This window comes from Terrapene carolina, unplaced genomic scaffold (assembly GCF_002925995.2).
Source record: "Terrapene carolina triunguis isolate 2854851 unplaced genomic scaffold, T_m_triunguis-2.0 Scaffold132, whole genome shotgun sequence".
In the NCBI taxonomy this organism is placed as follows: Eukaryota; Metazoa; Chordata; order Testudines; family Emydidae; genus Terrapene; species Terrapene triunguis.
The window spans coordinates 4,250,440-4,268,316 of record NW_020664483.1 but is presented as its reverse complement, the minus strand read 5'-3'; the positions used below and the strand labels follow the sequence as shown (position 1 = coordinate 4,268,316).

The 17,877-nt window shown below is 42.7% G+C and overlaps 1 protein-coding gene across 2 annotated transcripts in view; it reads left to right on the top strand.

Moving 5' to 3' along the window:
* The window catches only part of RIN2 (Ras and Rab interactor 2), a 113,781-nt gene that overhangs the window by 81,385 nt on the left and 14,519 nt on the right, over positions 1–17,877 (top strand). For both annotated transcript variants that reach the window (XM_026653198.2, XM_029911908.1), the window contains 2 exons: positions 2,013–2,104; positions 5,103–6,233. In XM_026653198.2, coding sequence (XP_026508983.1) covers positions 2,013–2,104; positions 5,103–6,233 — 1,223 coding nt within the window. The remainder of the gene's footprint in view (positions 1–2,012; positions 2,105–5,102; positions 6,234–17,877) is intronic.

Genomic DNA, 17,877 nt, shown 5'->3' with positions numbered 1-17,877 from the left:
ATAAAGACACCCTCACCTGAAATCATATCCAGGGGTTTTAATAGATTTTTTTTTTTTTTACCCTCCGTCATTAGCAAGATACTCCTAGAAGCTTGTGGTTTATTTCCCTGCCAATGTCTGTCTTTGATGAACGTTTTATTTTGCTGTTTCTCAAGTAGCAGAAACCATTCCAGTTCCTATCCTTTTCAGACTGTGTCTTGGCATCATGTGGAATATAAGTGGGAATATGCACAGTACTGGGGGAAGCTGTAGTCAGTGACTGTGACAGAGCAGCAGAGGGAGCACATGACATCTGTTAGTGTATCTAAGGCCTTGTCTACATTACCAGGGTAAGTAGACCTAAGTTATGCTACTCCAGCTACGTGAATAACAGAGCTGGAGTCGACGTAGCTTAGATGGACTTACTGCGGTGTCTACACCACATTGCGTCGACAGGAGATGCTCTCCCATCAATTTACCTTACTCCTCTTGTTCCAGTGGAGTACCCGAGTCGACCGGAGAGCACTCTGCGGTCGATTTAGCAGGTCTTCACTAGACACACTAAATCGACCCCCTGCTGCATCGATCGCAGCAGTGTCGATCCCTGGTAAGTGTAGACATGGCCAAAGAAAACACAGGATAGATTCTTGACAAGAATGGAGAATTTAAAAAAACACAGCTGGGGTTTGCAAAGGAGCCTGTGAGAGCTGGGTACCAAAGTCACAGTGAAATTCAGTAAGATTTGGGTGCCTGATTTCCTTAGGCTCTTTTGAGAATCCCAGCCTATGGGTGAAATCTGTGCCCCAGTGAGATCAATGGGAATTTTGCCATAGCCTTAAGGAGGATCAGAATTTTACCCTATATATTTAGCATTTGGAGACATTCCACCCTAGATTAAAATGGAGTTCAGATTTTGGCCCATGGAGATGTTGACAGTGTCCTTTCAATTACTTGTTAGTAAGTGTGTCAGCTCACTGCATATGTTTGTGATTTTCATCTGTTTGGAATTTGCTGATTTTTGAGGGTGTATTCATAAAATATGGCAATTCAGTGATCAAAGAGCTGTTGTCTGTATTACACCAGATGCTCAATGTGCTTACAATTTTGAAAATAAATCACCTGTATTGACACCAGTTGTATCTGAATGTACATAAAAGTGTGTGGGACATTTTTGCTACATGACCAGTTCTTATTTACTTACTCTCATTACATAGGTACTTCTACAGATTTTGCAGGTTTTCAGGCTCTGGTGTTTAAGAATGCACTGTTGCAAGTATAAACAAGTGGGTAGAGAAAAGATTTAATATACAATGTAATAAATGCTTACACAAAGTACTTAGACAAAGTAATTCTTAAGTTCTTGTTTCAAAGGATTTATATAGTCAATGTGGCTTGTAGTTAAGTACCATCTGCGCAGTCCCATATGTAAACATCCATTTATTATTTTAATACGTATTGAGTAGAAAACAGATATGGTGACAGTAGTATGAATATAACTGTATTTATTGGAATAAATATTTTCAAACTAGAGGTATGTTCAGACTGACAGAGTTTACAAGCACTTCTGTATTCTCTGTCCTAAATACCCATTCAGGTTATTTTTGAAAACTGGAGGTTAAATTGGAACAAAACTCAAGTTTTATTCACAAATAAGAATTTTGGGTAAAGTGCTGATTTTGGCAGATGAATGTTTCAATAATCAGACTGATGTACTCTAAAAGACCAGTGGAAAAGCTACTGCTGTAATAAGAGGAAAAGTGGGTGGAACAGGGAGAGTCAGTCCAGAAGAAAGGAACATCGGGGGACTGATTCTCATTTACCCTAAAGTTTCTTTACACCAATGGGGTTTAAAGGATTGTTGATTACATCATACTCACTTTATGGCCCCTTTCAACTGCCAGAGCAGTTCAAAGTAGCTTTGCTGGAAATGAGAATCTGACCTGTTGTCATTGCATATGCTGGAAATAATGAAAAATTTAAAATATGGAAATAACAGCAAAAATTACCAATACTGTTCTTTCTTTTAAAACAAGGGATGTCCTGCCATTCACCTTGAAATTGCCTCATGCTATTGCGGCAGCAAAGACAGAAGCTGAACTTGAAGACATTGCTCAGCTGGGACTGAGTAAGTATGACTATTTACATAGGTTTATTGCCCTGTGTCATTGTAACCGTATCAGTGAAATAGTCTTTATGCAAAAAATCGGTAAATGATGGCAAAGATGATTTTGTTGTTGCAAGTAGCTTAATTATCCCACTTAGTAGCAGTCTATTGCCTTCCTATCCTGCCGATAAGCCTCCGTGATTTGGTTTGCTGTACTGCTGCCCCCTACTTTCTGTCTAGCTGTATGCACTCTGTCCCACAGAACACCTCAGACTGATCCAAATACAGTCCCATAGTCCTGAGAGCAGGGTTTGGTGCAGTCCCACATGCATTGTAGGTTAGAGCAGATGCAGCTGAAAGTGGAATGGCAGTTATTGGCTTGTACAGCATAGCTCTTAGTTTGGTAATTGCTGGAAGATTTTGAACGGAATTCATCATGAACAGCATTCTGTACTCCGATTGGCACATGCTTACATTTGCAAAGCGATTTAGGACTGACTGTTCAGAGGTGTGCTGATCTGAATGCAAGTAGAAACACATGTGAAGTATATGTATTCACATTAGTATGATGAGTATTTTCAAGTGGGAGGGAAAATACAGGGGCGTGTCCCTAGCAAATGCTTAGTTCCACTGCTAAAACAAATACGGGCACATCCCAAAATGTGCCTTGAGCCTAAAGCAGAGCTGAAACCTGGCAGAATTTGAACATGGACCTGAAACAGATAGTGTTGAGTACCTCCGGGCCATGCTGAATTCTCTTTGAAGTCAGTGGGAGTTGAGGGCACTCTGCACCTTTCAGGATCTGGCCCTCATACCCATTTTACTGAGAGCAGAATTTGGCCCAGTAAACTTTTGTGTGCCCTTTCCCAACACAGTGATTTGCTCTGTAATAGGACTTGAACACAAGGATCTTCACAGGATTTTACTCTGCAGTGAGCCCCTGAGGTGGCTCTGGATTTTGTTTTGCAGCAGTAACCCTGGTCACTGAAGTCCGTGTAAAGTGTGCTGAAGAGTGTTGTCTTTTGCATTGATAATCTGTAGCTTTAGGTAACTAATGAAAGTTTAGACTTACACATGCTGCAGCCAGGCGAGGGGGCAAGCACTCTCTTGGGGGAGTTTGTTAGGTCACTGTACCCAAAGAAGGGCATGATGAGCTGGGTTGGGGTGTCATTGGAATCTCAGCCCCTTGTACACCTGATGGCAACACGTACTAGAGGAATCTGTCCAAAGGAGGTGCATATGCCACTGCTCACAAGCTCTCCACCACATCCATACCTAGAGTTATTGTGCTTGTGTTTGTCCTGTGCAGATAGAATACCCGAGAGCACCACTGCTTGTGTGCTGCAGGTCTGTAACCCCTATCCCTAGACTTCCTCTGGCTGAATTTCTGCCCTTGGTTTTGAAAACTAATAATATGTTTGAAAGCTGAGAGAGGAATGCTCTAGTGGCTAGGTGTAAGCATGGGAGTCAGGAGCCCCAATTTCAATTTCCTGCTCCACCACAGACTTCTGATGTGACCTTGGATGAGTCACTTAGTGTCTCTGACTCAGTTTCTCATATGTAAAATGGGGTTAATAGCATTTCTCTGCCTCATGGGGTATTGTGAAGACCAATTGGAAGGAAGTGTTGTTTACTTCTCAAGAACACAAGAACTAGGGGTCTCCACATGAAATTAATAGGCAGCAGGTTTAAAACAAACAAAAGGATATATTTCTTCACACAACACACAGTCAACCTGTGGAACTCCTTGCCAGAGGATGTTGTGAAGGCCAAGACTATAACAGGGTTAAAAAAAGAACTAGATAAATTCATGGAAGCTAGGTCCATCAGTGACTATTAGCCAGGATGGGCAGGGATGGTGTCCCTAGCTTCTGTTTGCCAGAAGCTGGGAATGGGCGACAGGGGATGGATCACTTGATTATTCCCTGTTCTGTTCATTCCCTCTGAAGCACCTGGCATTGGCCACTGTCGGAAGACAGGATACTGGGCTAGATGAATCTTTGGTCTGACCCAGTATGGCTGTTCTTATGTTAAATTCATTTGTGTGCGACACACTCAGTTGCTGTGATAATAGGGGCCATATAAGTATCTAGATAGTTTTTGAATGTAGCTGTCAGTTAGTGCCCGAATTTATTTCTGTCTGATTACTTCATTTTTGAGCTAGTCAAGCTGAAGCATATTGAACACCTGTAGTATAGTTCGCAGGAGTCTATGAGATTGCTGAAGGAACTGTTGTCTGATTTCCATAGACTCTCACAGATGTTTTACTGAGGGCTATGAGGAGACTTCAGTTACAATTTGTCAAGTTAGTACAGATTTTAGTATTAGTGTCAGTACACATATTTTGCTGATGGCCTTGCATATTCAATCTATTTATGTGCTGCTGAGTATCTTAAAATCTCAAACAAATTGTGTAATTATTACAAATGCACAGCTGCAGGTTGAAACACAGACCCGAATGCCTGATCAGCATGGCTAAAGATAGTATCCGCCAAGGGGACAAAAATCTGATTCCAACCTCGTCATGCTCAGCTTGTTTAATTTTTTACTCCAAACAAAAATACAGGTTTTTTTTGCAAATTCCCAGGGCTTAACCTTCGTAAATCAGCATAGTCCTGCTGATGTTAGTGGAGCTATGCTGATTAACACAAGCTGAAAATCTGGCTCTTATTTTCTAATCAAGGCCGGGGGTATTAGCTCAGGGTCTATTTCAGTCTCAAAACAGGAATAATGGATACTTTATAGCAATCATTCTTTTCTGTATATCCCAATTTACTTGCTATGAAGATTCACATTGGCCAAGATATTTATAAACTCTGTAGACAAATAGCTGCAGCCCGAAGGTTTAGCATTCAGTTGTGTCTGGCAGTGTTTTATGAGGCTTATTAAGAAAAAAATTTAAAAAATAAAAGCTTGTCTAAAGTTTTCCACTCTTCAACCTTGTTCTATTGAGTTTAATGTTCTGAAAGCCAACTGCATAATATCTAAATTCTTATGTTAACACACTAATGATTTTCAGATTTTTGGAGCTCTCCGGCTAACAACAACCCCCCAAATCCTTCACCTCCCCGTAGGCCTCTGCCCTCAGACAATGCTTGCAAAGACTCACATCAGCTCTGCCTTATAAATGGAGTGCATTCTATAAGAACCAGAACGCCTTCGGAGCTGGAGTGCAGCCAGACCAACGGAGCCTTGTGTTTTATTAATCCTCTCTTCTTAAAAGTGCACAGCCAGGATGTTAGTGGAAGTTTGAAAAGGCAGAGCCTAAGAACTCAAGATGTGAATGGGACAGAGAAGCCTCGCTCCCCCCAACCCAGACCTCCACCACCTTCTATTAATAGCCTTCTCACAAGTCCACAGCTCTCCAGGACTATAAAGCAGGCGAGCATGCCAGGAACAGTCAACCATAACAAACATAGGAACTTGGATTTGCTGCAGAAGAAACCAACCCCTGTTCCGCCTCCTCGTCTAAAGAAGCAGGCTGTTTGCTTAGAAGGGGAAGGTAATGCAAAGACCGTGGCAGTAATTCGATCTAGTCATAACTCAGTGCGTGGGTCAGAAACTGCGAGCGTTCCAGGTGAAGCCCTGTGTGAGCAAAATTTAGCAGCTTGCAGAAAGACCTTGGCTACAAACTCTGAGTCACAAGTACAGTGGAATGGAGGCAGGCAGAGACTGAGCGACATGAGCATTTCCACCTCCTCATCCGACTCGCTCGATTTTGATCGTAGCATGCCATTGTTTGGCTACGAAGGGGACACTAACAGCAGCCTGGAGGACTTTGAAGGGGAAAGTGACCAGGAAAGCATGGCACCCCCTTTGAAGCCCAAAAAGAAACGGAACAGTTCATTTGTTCTCCCCAAGATTGTGAAATCTCAGCTGAGGAAAGTAAGTGGGGTGTTCAGTTCTTTCATGACCCCCGAAAAGAGGATGATCAAGAAAATTGCAGAGCTGTCCCAGGACAAGCGCACTTATTTTGGATGCCTGGTGCAGGACTATGTCAGCTTTCTCCAGGAAAACAAGGAATGCCACGTTTCGAGTACTGACATGTTACAGACAATTCGGCAGTTCATGACACAAGTTAAGAACTATTTGTCACAAAGCTCTGAACTGGACCCCCCCATTGAGTCTCTGATTCCAGAAGACCAAATAGGTAAGAAAACATTGTCTCTCTCTTTTCCGGGCATGTAAAAAAAATAATTCTGAATCTGTGGTCTGAGTCTTTGAACCAGATTTGGGGATATAGATTTTTCTTGCAAAATTCAAAACCACTGATTTTTGTGTTTTGTTTTTGTGTTTTTTAAAGCTCAAATGCAAAAGTTCCATACAACTATGTTAGAATGAAAAGAGTTTTTGAGAAGTTGCCTTAAAACTATAATGGTGAATGTTGGACTTAATTTACAAGTGACTAATTTTTTTTTTAATTTCAGTGCTGAAATATTACATTGGCGGATTCTACCCTGCAGTTTTTCTCTGACGTGTGTGGAAATATTTTTAGTATTTATTTAAAACAGTGTACACACACACACACATATGCACCCCCCATATATTAATCATATACGGCAACCATAAAATTAAAATACATTGGAAATGAACAACAGATGGTGACATGGAGAGATTTCATAACTTACTATCCAAATACTCTCTCATTCACTATCGGCAATTTGCACTGTCTCCACTTGGTGTTGTGATATAAACGAGATTTTTATAAAAAGGAGAGGGAGATGCTAATCTCTGGATTTCTGTGTCCCTCTGTCTGTAAGTTTTTTATAAATGTCTGAAAATGAACTGGATGATTGGGTTCACATTTTACTAACAGAGAAGGATTTATGTATGCACAAAAGTGAAATAGTTGGATGGATACACACATTATACTAACAGACAATGACTTGTGTATGTACAAAAGTGAACTAGTTGTATAAAAACTCTGATTGTCCCTTAGTCTTGATGTTTCTCAGTGGTGTTAGTAAAAGAGTTTGTAAGCCACATTTACGAGGTAAACATCCCTGAAAGAGAAATACTTTCCTTGTGAGGTCATTTCAGTCATAATTTGCTTGTTTTCCCCCCTCACTTCAGTGTCCTAACAGTTTGGCCAGTGAATAACTCAGTGACTTTTAAAATTGGCAGATATTTCTTTCACTGGCAGCGGTTAGTGTTTTTGTTTTGAAATTTTGGAACTTATTGAGTAAGAGGTGCTTTTGTCACATTGCTAGTCAACAATGAGGGAGTGAGGTTAACAAGTACTGCCAGGCAAATAATACACTCTGAAAAGTTTCCTGGAAAAGCAAGAGTATTTTAAAGATTCTGATTGGTTTAGTTAGAAAAGTAAAAGAATTGTGTGGACATTGTGTTTGGGCTTTTGCTCTGTACAAGTATCAGTTCTGTTGTGTTCTGCATAATCTTAGATATTTGACAAAGAAATACAGAGCTTCTTTTTTGTGATTTGGTCAAGATTTGATTTTAACTTTCACTGTTCTTTGCAATGGTGTGGTTTAATCCAGCCAGTGGGTCTCATAATAGTTTGCTAAAATGATGCTTGCTTTTGAATGTCTCAGTAAATTAGAGTGACTGAAGTTATTGAGCACTGTAACCAAACTGCCTTAGTTTTCTTCAGTGATTGAGCGTCTGACTTTCTTTGTGCAGTTTCTTCTAAATAATTTATACAGTGAGGAAGTTAAAGCAAACATGGAACTTGCATTTGAACAATCTGTTGCTTTCACCACTACTGGAGCCCGCAAAACACCACAGCAGAGCAGGAACATCAAATGTTGCTGACCTAAGCAGATAGCTATGTGGCAGACAGACTCAGTCATCCTACATAGCAGAACCTTTTACAACAGAACAAAGGCCAGTCTAATCTCCCATTTAGTGTTTTATTTCACGGTTTCGGTACTGAATTGCAACCAGACTTGTGACTACAGATAAATAGTCTGTTAATTTATAATTCCTATTAAAGTTACATTGTGAGACAAAGGGCTGGTTTACACTACACAGTTAGGTCGACATAAGGCCCCTTATGTCGTCCTAATTATGTCAGTGTCTACACTACAGCCTTCCTCCCACTGATCTAAGTGCCTTACTACACCGACATCCACGAGAGGCGTAAGGCTTATGTCAGTGTAGTTAGGGTGACACTGAGTCTGTGTAGACACTACATCCCTTACATCGCCTGTCTTGTCAATTTCATGACAGGAGCCCTCAAATTGACAAAAAAAAGCCCCTGCTCCCCTAGAAATCTGGGCAGCTGGACCCTGCTCCTAACTGGGAGCTGGGGTGATAAACCCAGGAGGCTTTCCCCCACTCCTAGTTAGGAGCTGAAACTGGGGCAGCTTCAGACCTCTGCTCCCAGCTGGGAGCCAGGGTGGCTTTGGATCCTGCCCACCCCTAGTTTGGAGCTGGGCAGTGAGCTGTTAAATTGACAAAGCTGCCTGGGTCCCGGGGAGCAGGCAGGATGCGGGGGTTAGAAGCTGGGGCAGTGGGACTCCACTCCCAGATGGCAAGAAGCCCTGGGCGGCTTCCCCCTGCTCCCGGCAGGGAATGGGGTGGGGGGCGAGGAGCCCTCGGCGGCTTCCCCCCATTCCCAGCGGGGAACAGGCATGGGGCAGCCCACTGGGAGCCTGTGGGGCAGCCAGGCTCCTGGCAGGGAGCTGCCAGCAGAGCTGAGAGACTGGGCTCTCAGCTCCCCACACTGTCCCTCATAGGTCGGTGGAAGCGCTCCTGGTGAGGACACGCACCACCGACCCAAGGAGGATAGTGTGGACGTGCACCACCACAGTAATTACTGCGGTGGCTGTAAGTTGAACTAATGTAGGTTAACTTAGATTTGTAGTGTAGACATAACCCAAAGGCTATTACTGTAGGTACATCTGACTTGCTTATAGATCTGCCGCACCTTCTGGCATGTTTGGAAAATATTTCCTTTTAATATCCTTCATAGAGTATGCCGTGGTGGTGGTTATTAATAAATGTTTATTTTATGATTATATACACTTGCTCTGATCAGGGTCCTATTGTGGTAGGCCCTTTACAGACATAGGCCTGGTCTGCATTACAGCTGCCGGTCGATCTAAGCGACCCAATTTGAGTTACGTTAGTAGCGTAACTCAAGTTGATGTAGCTTAGATCTACTTGCTGTAGGGTCCACGCTACGCTATGTCGACGGGAGACGCTCTACCACCGACATTGCTTCCACCTCTTGTCGAGGTGGAGTACAGAAATCGATGGGAGAGCGCTCTCCAGCGATTGAGTGTGTCTTCACTAGACCCGCTAAATCGATGCCACTGCATTGATTGCAGCAGCGCCGATTTAGCTCCATATTGAAGACAAGCCCATAGAGGCAGTCATGGCACCTGCCACAAAGAGTGGATAGATTTAGAGCCAGTGGGCGCAGCTGCACCCCATTGGAAATGCTCAGGAGGAGGAGAGGTGCTGTTTGCACTACTGCCTTCCTGTGGGGAAGGGCAGCTTTATGTTGTCACCAGGGCTGGTGGAGGCTGGATACAGGACTCTTTGAATAAGCACATCTTTGGGCATCCTGACGGTTTCCCTCTCCCTGGCCTGTTCTGCACACTTTGAGAGCTGCAGTAGCCAATTCCTGCCTCATTTCCCCCCACCCCCCCACCCCCCCAATAAAACAAGTGTTTTGGCTAGCTTGTTCCACTGCAGCCAGTCAGACTTTCTTCAGCTGGCTCCCCCATATCCGAGGTTATGCTGCAGGAAGCTGGTGTAACCCTGGGCTTAGTCAAGCCCAAAGTACTTGGGCATCAGAGCTCCAGTTTCTGAGAGTTCTGTTTAATTATCTGCGTGACCGCGTGTAGTTTTTCTCAGACTCCTGAAAACAAAAGATATTGTAGGAAATCTTCCAGGTTTCCCAGAGAGAGGCAGATGAAATAGTTTAACTTCTGCCAAACCATCCAAAGAACATGCACCAGCCTTTCTAATGATTCCTGACAGATGTCACCTAATTTTAATGCTGTAGACTGCTACCCCTTTATGAAATAACAACCTTCCCCTGGTAAGAACAAAGGAGTAGGCTCCTGTGCATTAGGACTCAGCAGAGCATGCGTGTATTCCTCTTTGGCACCAATTTGGAAATGACGGGGGAGATTTGTGAAGCCATAAAGGGGAGTTCGGTGCCTCAGTTGCATGGGAGTTGGGTGCCTATCTGCCCTTTGTGCCTTTGAAAATCTCACGTCTAAATCTGGGACCTTGTTCTTTCTATTCTGTATTGCTAGGATAGTAAAAGTGGGGGTGTATTTTTACACTGATGGACAGTAAATAACAGCTGATCAATATAATAAACTTAAAATAAAGCTCTAAGGTGAGATTTCAGAGATCTTAAGGGATTTGGTTACTGAAATCCCCTTAAATTTCAATGGAGTTTGAGCACCTAATATTTTAGGATGCTTTGGAAATCCAGTCCTAACCCATTTTATTATTTAAGAGTCAATAGAAACTAAACTGAGTGTAAAGAGTTGAATCCACGTCTAGCGGTATAAGCACAAAATAGAGATTGAGACTGGTTTTGGAAAACCCAGGTTGAATTCAAAGTTCACGGATGTTTGAATTGCAGATGTTGGATGCTTTATTTATGTTTAATCTCTGTGGCACCTTGCAAAACAATAACAACAACCCTGATTCTTCTTCTGTCCCTGGCCAGAAAAAGATTAATGCGAATGCTTATTGAAGGCAGTTGTGGCTAGAAAGGATCTAAACAACTCAAGAGCTCCAGCCTGAGCCCCAAAATCTAGGCCTATCCCAAGAAATTCCTAGTTTAAATACAAACAGGTAATAAAACATTGAGTGGTGGGAAAAGGCACCTAAATATAAACTAAATTGTTTGTTCTGGCACTCTTAGCTGTTCACAGCATGCTTTTTAAGGTTTGTATTTTAATGCAGGGCCTATTAGTATCAGTGTGGAATTGGCCAGTCCCTTCATTCAGGACATCCTTTGTCACAGACAGTTCCACAATTGAGAAATGGGAATCAATGTTATCCTGTGGTGAGAGATCAGAACTGAGAGACGTGACTTCTGGTTTCTTTTGCTGACTGTACCTCTGACTTGCTGTGTGACTTTGAGCAATCATTTAATTCCCCATCCTTCAGTTTCTTCTTTCCTTAAGAAGAGTGTAATGATATATACCTACCTCACAGGCAAACTGTGCAATTTAGTTTAATGTCTGTAGAAGCTTTAACATACTCTGATGAAAGGCACTATAGAAATGTCAGGAAGTCCACCAAGCATAGGAGGCATAACCTTTCCAAACTAAACTGTATCTCTCTTGTAGCTCCATGTGGTGTAGTACCAACCTGCTGATGTATGCAAGGTATTGAGAAAAACCCAAATTAGGCTAACACAGTATAGTGTGTAGCAGTCAGGTCCCCCACATTTCCATCTCCACTGTACCTAGGTGATCTTTTTGTTTTCAGCCTTCCAAGAAATTCTGTTCCTACAGGCTGCATCTTGTTGTGACATTGCCCAGACTGGGCGCATCTCCCCTCAACACTGTCCGTCTTAAATTACCAAAGTGGTAAACAGAACAGTGCATGCGGTCATAATAGAGGGAAACATGGCATGTGTGTGAGCATGGAGGCTGAAGGGGAAAGGGGGGAAGATAATCTCAGTGGAGGAGCTGTAGTTGGAAACTGGGTGCAGAGAAGTTTTAAAATTGGGACCTTGGAGAAGGGCAGGGGAAGGTGGAAGACCATGGTATTCTCAGTGCAGGGAGGACTTGCAAAGACACTTGCTATGACCAGTGTATCAAGCATCCCAGATTTAAACTTGTCCTTTGTTACTCCTTTGCAGAGTCAGCACAGGGTACAGATGTATTTCCACAAGCCACAGCGAAACTCGCTTTATCAAAGCACTTCCCGTTCCCATTTTGTGGCTAATGACTAATAGAAAATATTGAGTAAAGAAGGCATAACAAGACTTAATTTAAAACTATGTACATGGAACCCCTTAGTGAGTGTGCGCTGATCCACTGAGGAGATGAGTTGTTACAGCCCCGGCGAGGGGGGCTTGGGACTTAAGCTCAAGCTGTAGCAGCTCATGTTTTTAGTTCTGGAGGTTCCTGGTTTGATCTCCCGTGCTTTGGCCAAGATGGTGGCCATCACATAAACACTTAAAAATGTGAAGTATATGTATTTTTTTTATACAGACGCCCCCCAAGTTACGCAAACCCGACTTACGCAAATCCGCACTTACGGAAAAAGTTCTGTAAGCTAGAAATGGGAGGGTGGTGGTTTTTTGTTTTGTTTTTGTGTGTGTGTGTGTGTGTGTAATTGTTGGGTATATGTTTCCGACTTACGCAAAATTTGAGTTACGCAAGGCGTTCCAGAACGGAACGCTTGCGTAAGTCAGGGAGCATGTGTAATGTCCCCTGAACACTCTTGGTAGAATTTTCAAGAATGCTCAGCACTGGCTAAACTGTGCTCTTGTTTAAATCATTCGGAGTTATATCACTGATTCCAGTGGGAGTTGAGTCAGGCCAATGCTGAGTGCTTTAAAAAATCCCAATCTCAGTACCGCAGAAAAACACAGGCAACTAAGGTTGTCTGTGCAATATATCCTACCAAATATTCATGAAATGCTATGTTTTCAGTTCCCAGATTTCCACTGGTCACCAACGCAGCCCATTGGGAAGATCGTAATTGCCAGACTGAGGGCCATCTAACACAGTATTCTGTCTCTGACACTGGCCGGCACTAGATGCTTCAGGGAAAGGTGTAAGAACCCTACAGTAGGCACACCCACGTTAGGTCTCATCCTGATCTCTAATACCTGGAAATTGCCTTATGACATGAAGCATGAGGTTTAATAGCTTTCCCAAGTGTTTGCAATTCATTTTGATCACTCTGGATATTCTTGTTTATCCGTATAGAGGTCCAATTCCTTTTTGAATCTAGCTAAATTCTTGGCCTCCAACAACTTCCCGTGGCAATGAGTTCCACAGTCTAACTTCACGTTGTGTGATCAAATATTTCCTTTCATCAGTTTTGAATTTGCCATTTTAATTTAATTGAATGTTCTTTTGTTCTTAGTTTATTCTGATAGTTTGGGAGGGAGGAAGAAGGATTTTTGCAAATAGAGACTATGAGATTAAAAGAAAAGCAGCTGTTTACAATAATTAACCAATGGGAAATAAACCAAATGCCAGTGTAGTCGTGTTGTCAGTTATATTCTCTTTGGCAGTAAAGAAGTAAATGACTTCCTTGATCATTGATTATCTCTGTGCAAAACCACTATATTAAAAAAGGGCCATTAGCCTCAATTTGTCTAGTCAAGTCTAGGCGTGATTAGTGTGTCTTTGAATAGTGTATACAATTTTTTTCTTAAAATGTGGTCTTCCTTTATTTAATTTTCATCTTTCTTATTATGTGTCATGAAGTGGGCCTGATGAAATGCATCCTAGTATACTCAAGGAGCTGACTGAGGAGATATCTGAGCCATTAGCAATTATCTTTGAAAAGTCATGGAAGACGGGAGACATTCCAGAAGACTGGAAAAGGGCAAATATAGTGCCCATCTATAAAAAGGGAAATAAGGACAACCCGGGGAATTACAGACCAGTCAGCTTAACTTCTGTACCCAGAAAGATAATGGAGCAAATAATTAAGCAACCAATTTACAAACACCTAGAAGATAATAAGGTGATAAATCACAGTCAGCATGGATTTGTCAAGAACAAATCATGTCAAACAAACCTGATAGCTTTCATTAACAGGGTAACAAGCCTTGTGGATAGGAGGGAAGCGGTAGATATGGTATATCTTGACTTTAGTAAAGCTTTTGATACTGTCTCGCATGACCTTCTCATAAACAAACTAGGGAAATACAACCTTGATGGAGCTACTATAAGGTGGGTGCATAACTGGTTGGAAAATTGTTCCCAGAGAGTAGTTGTCAGTGGTTCACAGTCATGCTAGAAGGGCATAACAAGTGGGGTCCCACAGGGATCGGTTCTGGGTCCGGTTCTGTTCAATATCTTCATCAGTGATTTAGATAATGACATAGGGAGTACACTTATAAAGTTTGCGGACGATACCAAGCTGGGAGGGGTTGCAAGTGCTTTGGAAGATAGGATTAAAATTCAAAATGATCTGGACAAACTGGAGAAATGGTCTGAAGAAAATAGGATGAAATTCAATAAGGACAAATGCAAAGTACTCCACTTAGGAAAGAACAATCAGTTGCACACATACAAAATGGGAAATGACTGCCTAGGAAGGAGTACTGCGGAAAGGGATTTGTGGGTCATAGTGGATCACAAGCTAAATATGAGTCAACAGTGTAACCTGTTGCAAAAAAACCCAAACATCATTCTGGGATGTATTAGCACGAGTATTGTAAGCAAGACACGAGAAGTAATTCTTTCGCTGTCCTCTGCGCTGATTAGGCCTAAACTGGAGTATTGGGTCCAGTTCTGGGCGCCACATTTCAGGAAAGATGTGGACAAATTGGAGAAAGTCCAGAGAAGAGCAACAAAAATGATTAAAGGTCTAAAAAACATGACCTATGAGGGAAGATTGAAAAACTTGGGTTTGTTTAGTCTGGAGAAGAGAAGACTGAGAGGGGACATGATAACAGTTTTCAAGTACATAAAAGGTTGTTACAAGGAGGAGGGAGAAAATTTGTTCTTCTTAACCTCTGAGGATAGGACAAGAAGCAATGGGCTTAAACTGCAGAAAGGGAGGTTTAGGTTGGGCATTAGGAAAAACTTCCTAACTGTCAGAGTGGTTAAGCACTGGAATAAATTGCCTAGGGAGGTTGTGAAATCTCCATCATTGGTGATTTTTAAGAGCAGGTTGGACAAACACCTGTCAGCGATGGTCTAGATAATACTTAGTCCTGCCTTAAGTGCAGGGGTCTGGACTAGATGACCTCTTGAGGTCCCTTCCAGTTCTATTATTCTAAGTAATTGAGCCGTATGGAAGGATTAACATCCTCACCCTACCCCTTGCCCCACACACACTTATGAATATCCCCCAGATACTCTGATTTGCTTGATCAGAGTAATGTAACAGAAGCCATTAGGAACAGACTTGTATTAAACTTTTCACTCTTTGCAGAAAGGATGAGACCAAGTACTGTTAACATTCATGAATCACCAGCAAGTATTCTGTGAATCACAGTTTGGGGATTTCTGCATTAGACCATGCTGCTGCTCGTGCTGCTATGCTGCCTGCCTTATGACAAGATTGTATTGACTGCTTTGCAGAGGAGCTGTCTCATCTACGGGCAGCTGGCTAGTGGTTGTGTGGGAGCTTGCGATGCGTAGCACTGTCAACAACTGCCTGGGCAGTTCAACCTCTCTCTATGTACAGTTCCAGATAGACTAAGTTCCCTGAAAAATTGGGGAACCTTATTCACTGGGTATCGCCGGTATGACGGGTTCGGTCACAGAGACCCCCTTTGGGACTGTGACTTGATGTGCTGAAATTACCTCTGAGCCCATTTTCCCAGCCAACTTGGGACTCCAGAACCCTGTCTTGTTGAGCCAGACACGCTAGCCTGCTGCAACACAGACTCAGGGTCTGGTCCATGCCCCCAAAGCTGCAGACTTAATTGAAAACAGCTCAGCAGGTACCTATCTCCAGCACCCAGACACCCAGTTCCCAAGGGGATCCAAATCCCAAGTAAATCCATTTCACTCGGTATAAAGCTTATACAGGATAAACTCATAAATTGTCCGCCCTCTATATGACTGATAGAGAGATACACAGCTTTTCGTTCCCCAAGGTATTAATCACTTACTCTGGGTTTATTAATAAACTAAAGTGATTTTAATTAAGTATAAAAAGTAGGATACAAGTCACCAAGCAAAATAAAGCAAAAACACGCAAGTCTAAGCCTAATACATTAAGAAACTGATTACAGGTAATATTTCACCCTCAGAGATGTTCCAATAAGCTTCTTTCACAGACTAGACTCCTTCCTAGTCTGGGCCCAATCCTTTCCCCTGGTACAGTCCTTGTTGGTTCCAGCAGACATCTCAGGTGGTAAGCAGGGGTTTTCTCATGACTGGAAGCCTCCTTGTCCTGCTCCACCCCCTTTTATAGCTTTGGCACAAGGCGGGAATCCTTTGTCTCTCTGGGTCCCCACCCCTCCTTCTAAATGGTAAAGTACCAGGTTTAAGATGGATTTCATTGTCAGGTGACATGTTCACATGTCCTGTGAGACCCCAGCCTCCATTCTTCCAGGGCTGGCCCACAGGTACCCAGGAAGGTTTGCAAGTAAACAGAGCCATTTACAGGTCACTGATTCTGAAGCACCATTAATGGCTTCCACTTAATATGTTTACATTAGTAATACAAGTTTATATCTTTACTTTCCTAAATCCAGACATAGAAATAATACATGCAAACAAGTAGGATGAACACACTCAGTAGATCATAAGCTTTGTAACGATACCTTACAAGAGACCTTTTGCATAAAGCATATTCCAGTTACATCATATTTACACTTATAAGCATATTTCCATAAAACATATGGAGTGCAATGTCACAGCCAGCTCCAAAGGCCATATCTTGGGATAACTCATGATTGTTAGGAATCACTATGACAAATTGCAGATGTGATGGCAGAGGCAAAGAACTTTCTCTTTGCCTTCCTGCACGGCCGCAGTAGGAGAATTGAAAAAATCTCAGACGCATTGTAATCACGGTAATCACAGAGGTCTCAGATTCTGTGACTTTCCGGACCTCCACAACTACTTCTGGGGCTGGAGCAGCAGCCCCTGGAACAGCTGGCCGAGGGCCAGCCTCAGGGCTGCTGGAGAGGCGGCCAGGATGTGTATATGTCACTAGAATAGCTGACGGGTGGCCAGTCTCAGGGCCCCTGAACAGCTGACGGGTGGCCAGCCCCGGGCCCGCCGGAGCAGCAGCTGAGATTGGGACAGCTGCAAGCCCCGGCAACGCTCTGTTTGTCCTCCCTCCCTGCAGTTATTTTTAGTAATAATCAGGGACAGGTTACGGGCTTCCATGAATTTTTGTTTATTGCCCGTGACCTGTCCCTAACTTTGACTAAAAATACCTGTGACAGAATCTTAACCTTACGCGTTGTTTATCCATAAAGCAGGGTGACCTGTGAGACTGAAGTCAGGGAAGAGGGTACCACCCACCCAAAGGTTAGAACTTCATCATAATCTTTTGTCCTCACTAACTTATTGGTAGAGTGAGTCTGCTGGCAGCATTCTCCCTCCCAGCCCTTTGAGACTGCTTAGGTTCTGTTAGCCTCTGAAGACTGGCCAACAAAACAGGTGCCTTGCCTCAATTGGAAACAAGTGCGCCAGCTTCGAACTACAGGAGGTAGTGATTGATCCAAGACATGGGCAAGAGTTCTGTCCTCAGATCCTAGCCTAGACGCTCCTTTAGATGCATGCGTCAGATAAAGACAGTTATCACAGACATCCCACTGCCATTAGAACTAGGCGATGTAGGGAATCTAAACTGAATCGGTTACATTCCAATGGCCTTCGTATGATTTTGACACGATTTGTTTAGCTCGTGGTCTCTGTTAAGGGTCAGATCCTGCTAGCTCTCTGTGTAAGCAACTCCAGTTGAAGTCAGTCAATGGGAGTTTTGATTCACAGTGAATGGAAAGTTAAGGCCTTAAATGTAATGTTTGGCAGCACTTAAAAAATAGCCTTTGATTTTGACTTCAACAGATTCCAACAGATGAAATGCTAGCTACAGAAGTGTTCCACTTAAAAGCACATCAGTTACACAGAGCTTTTGATATTTAAAGAGTCAGTAAAGTTAAAAAAAAAAAAAAAAAAAAAAAAAAAAAAAAAAAA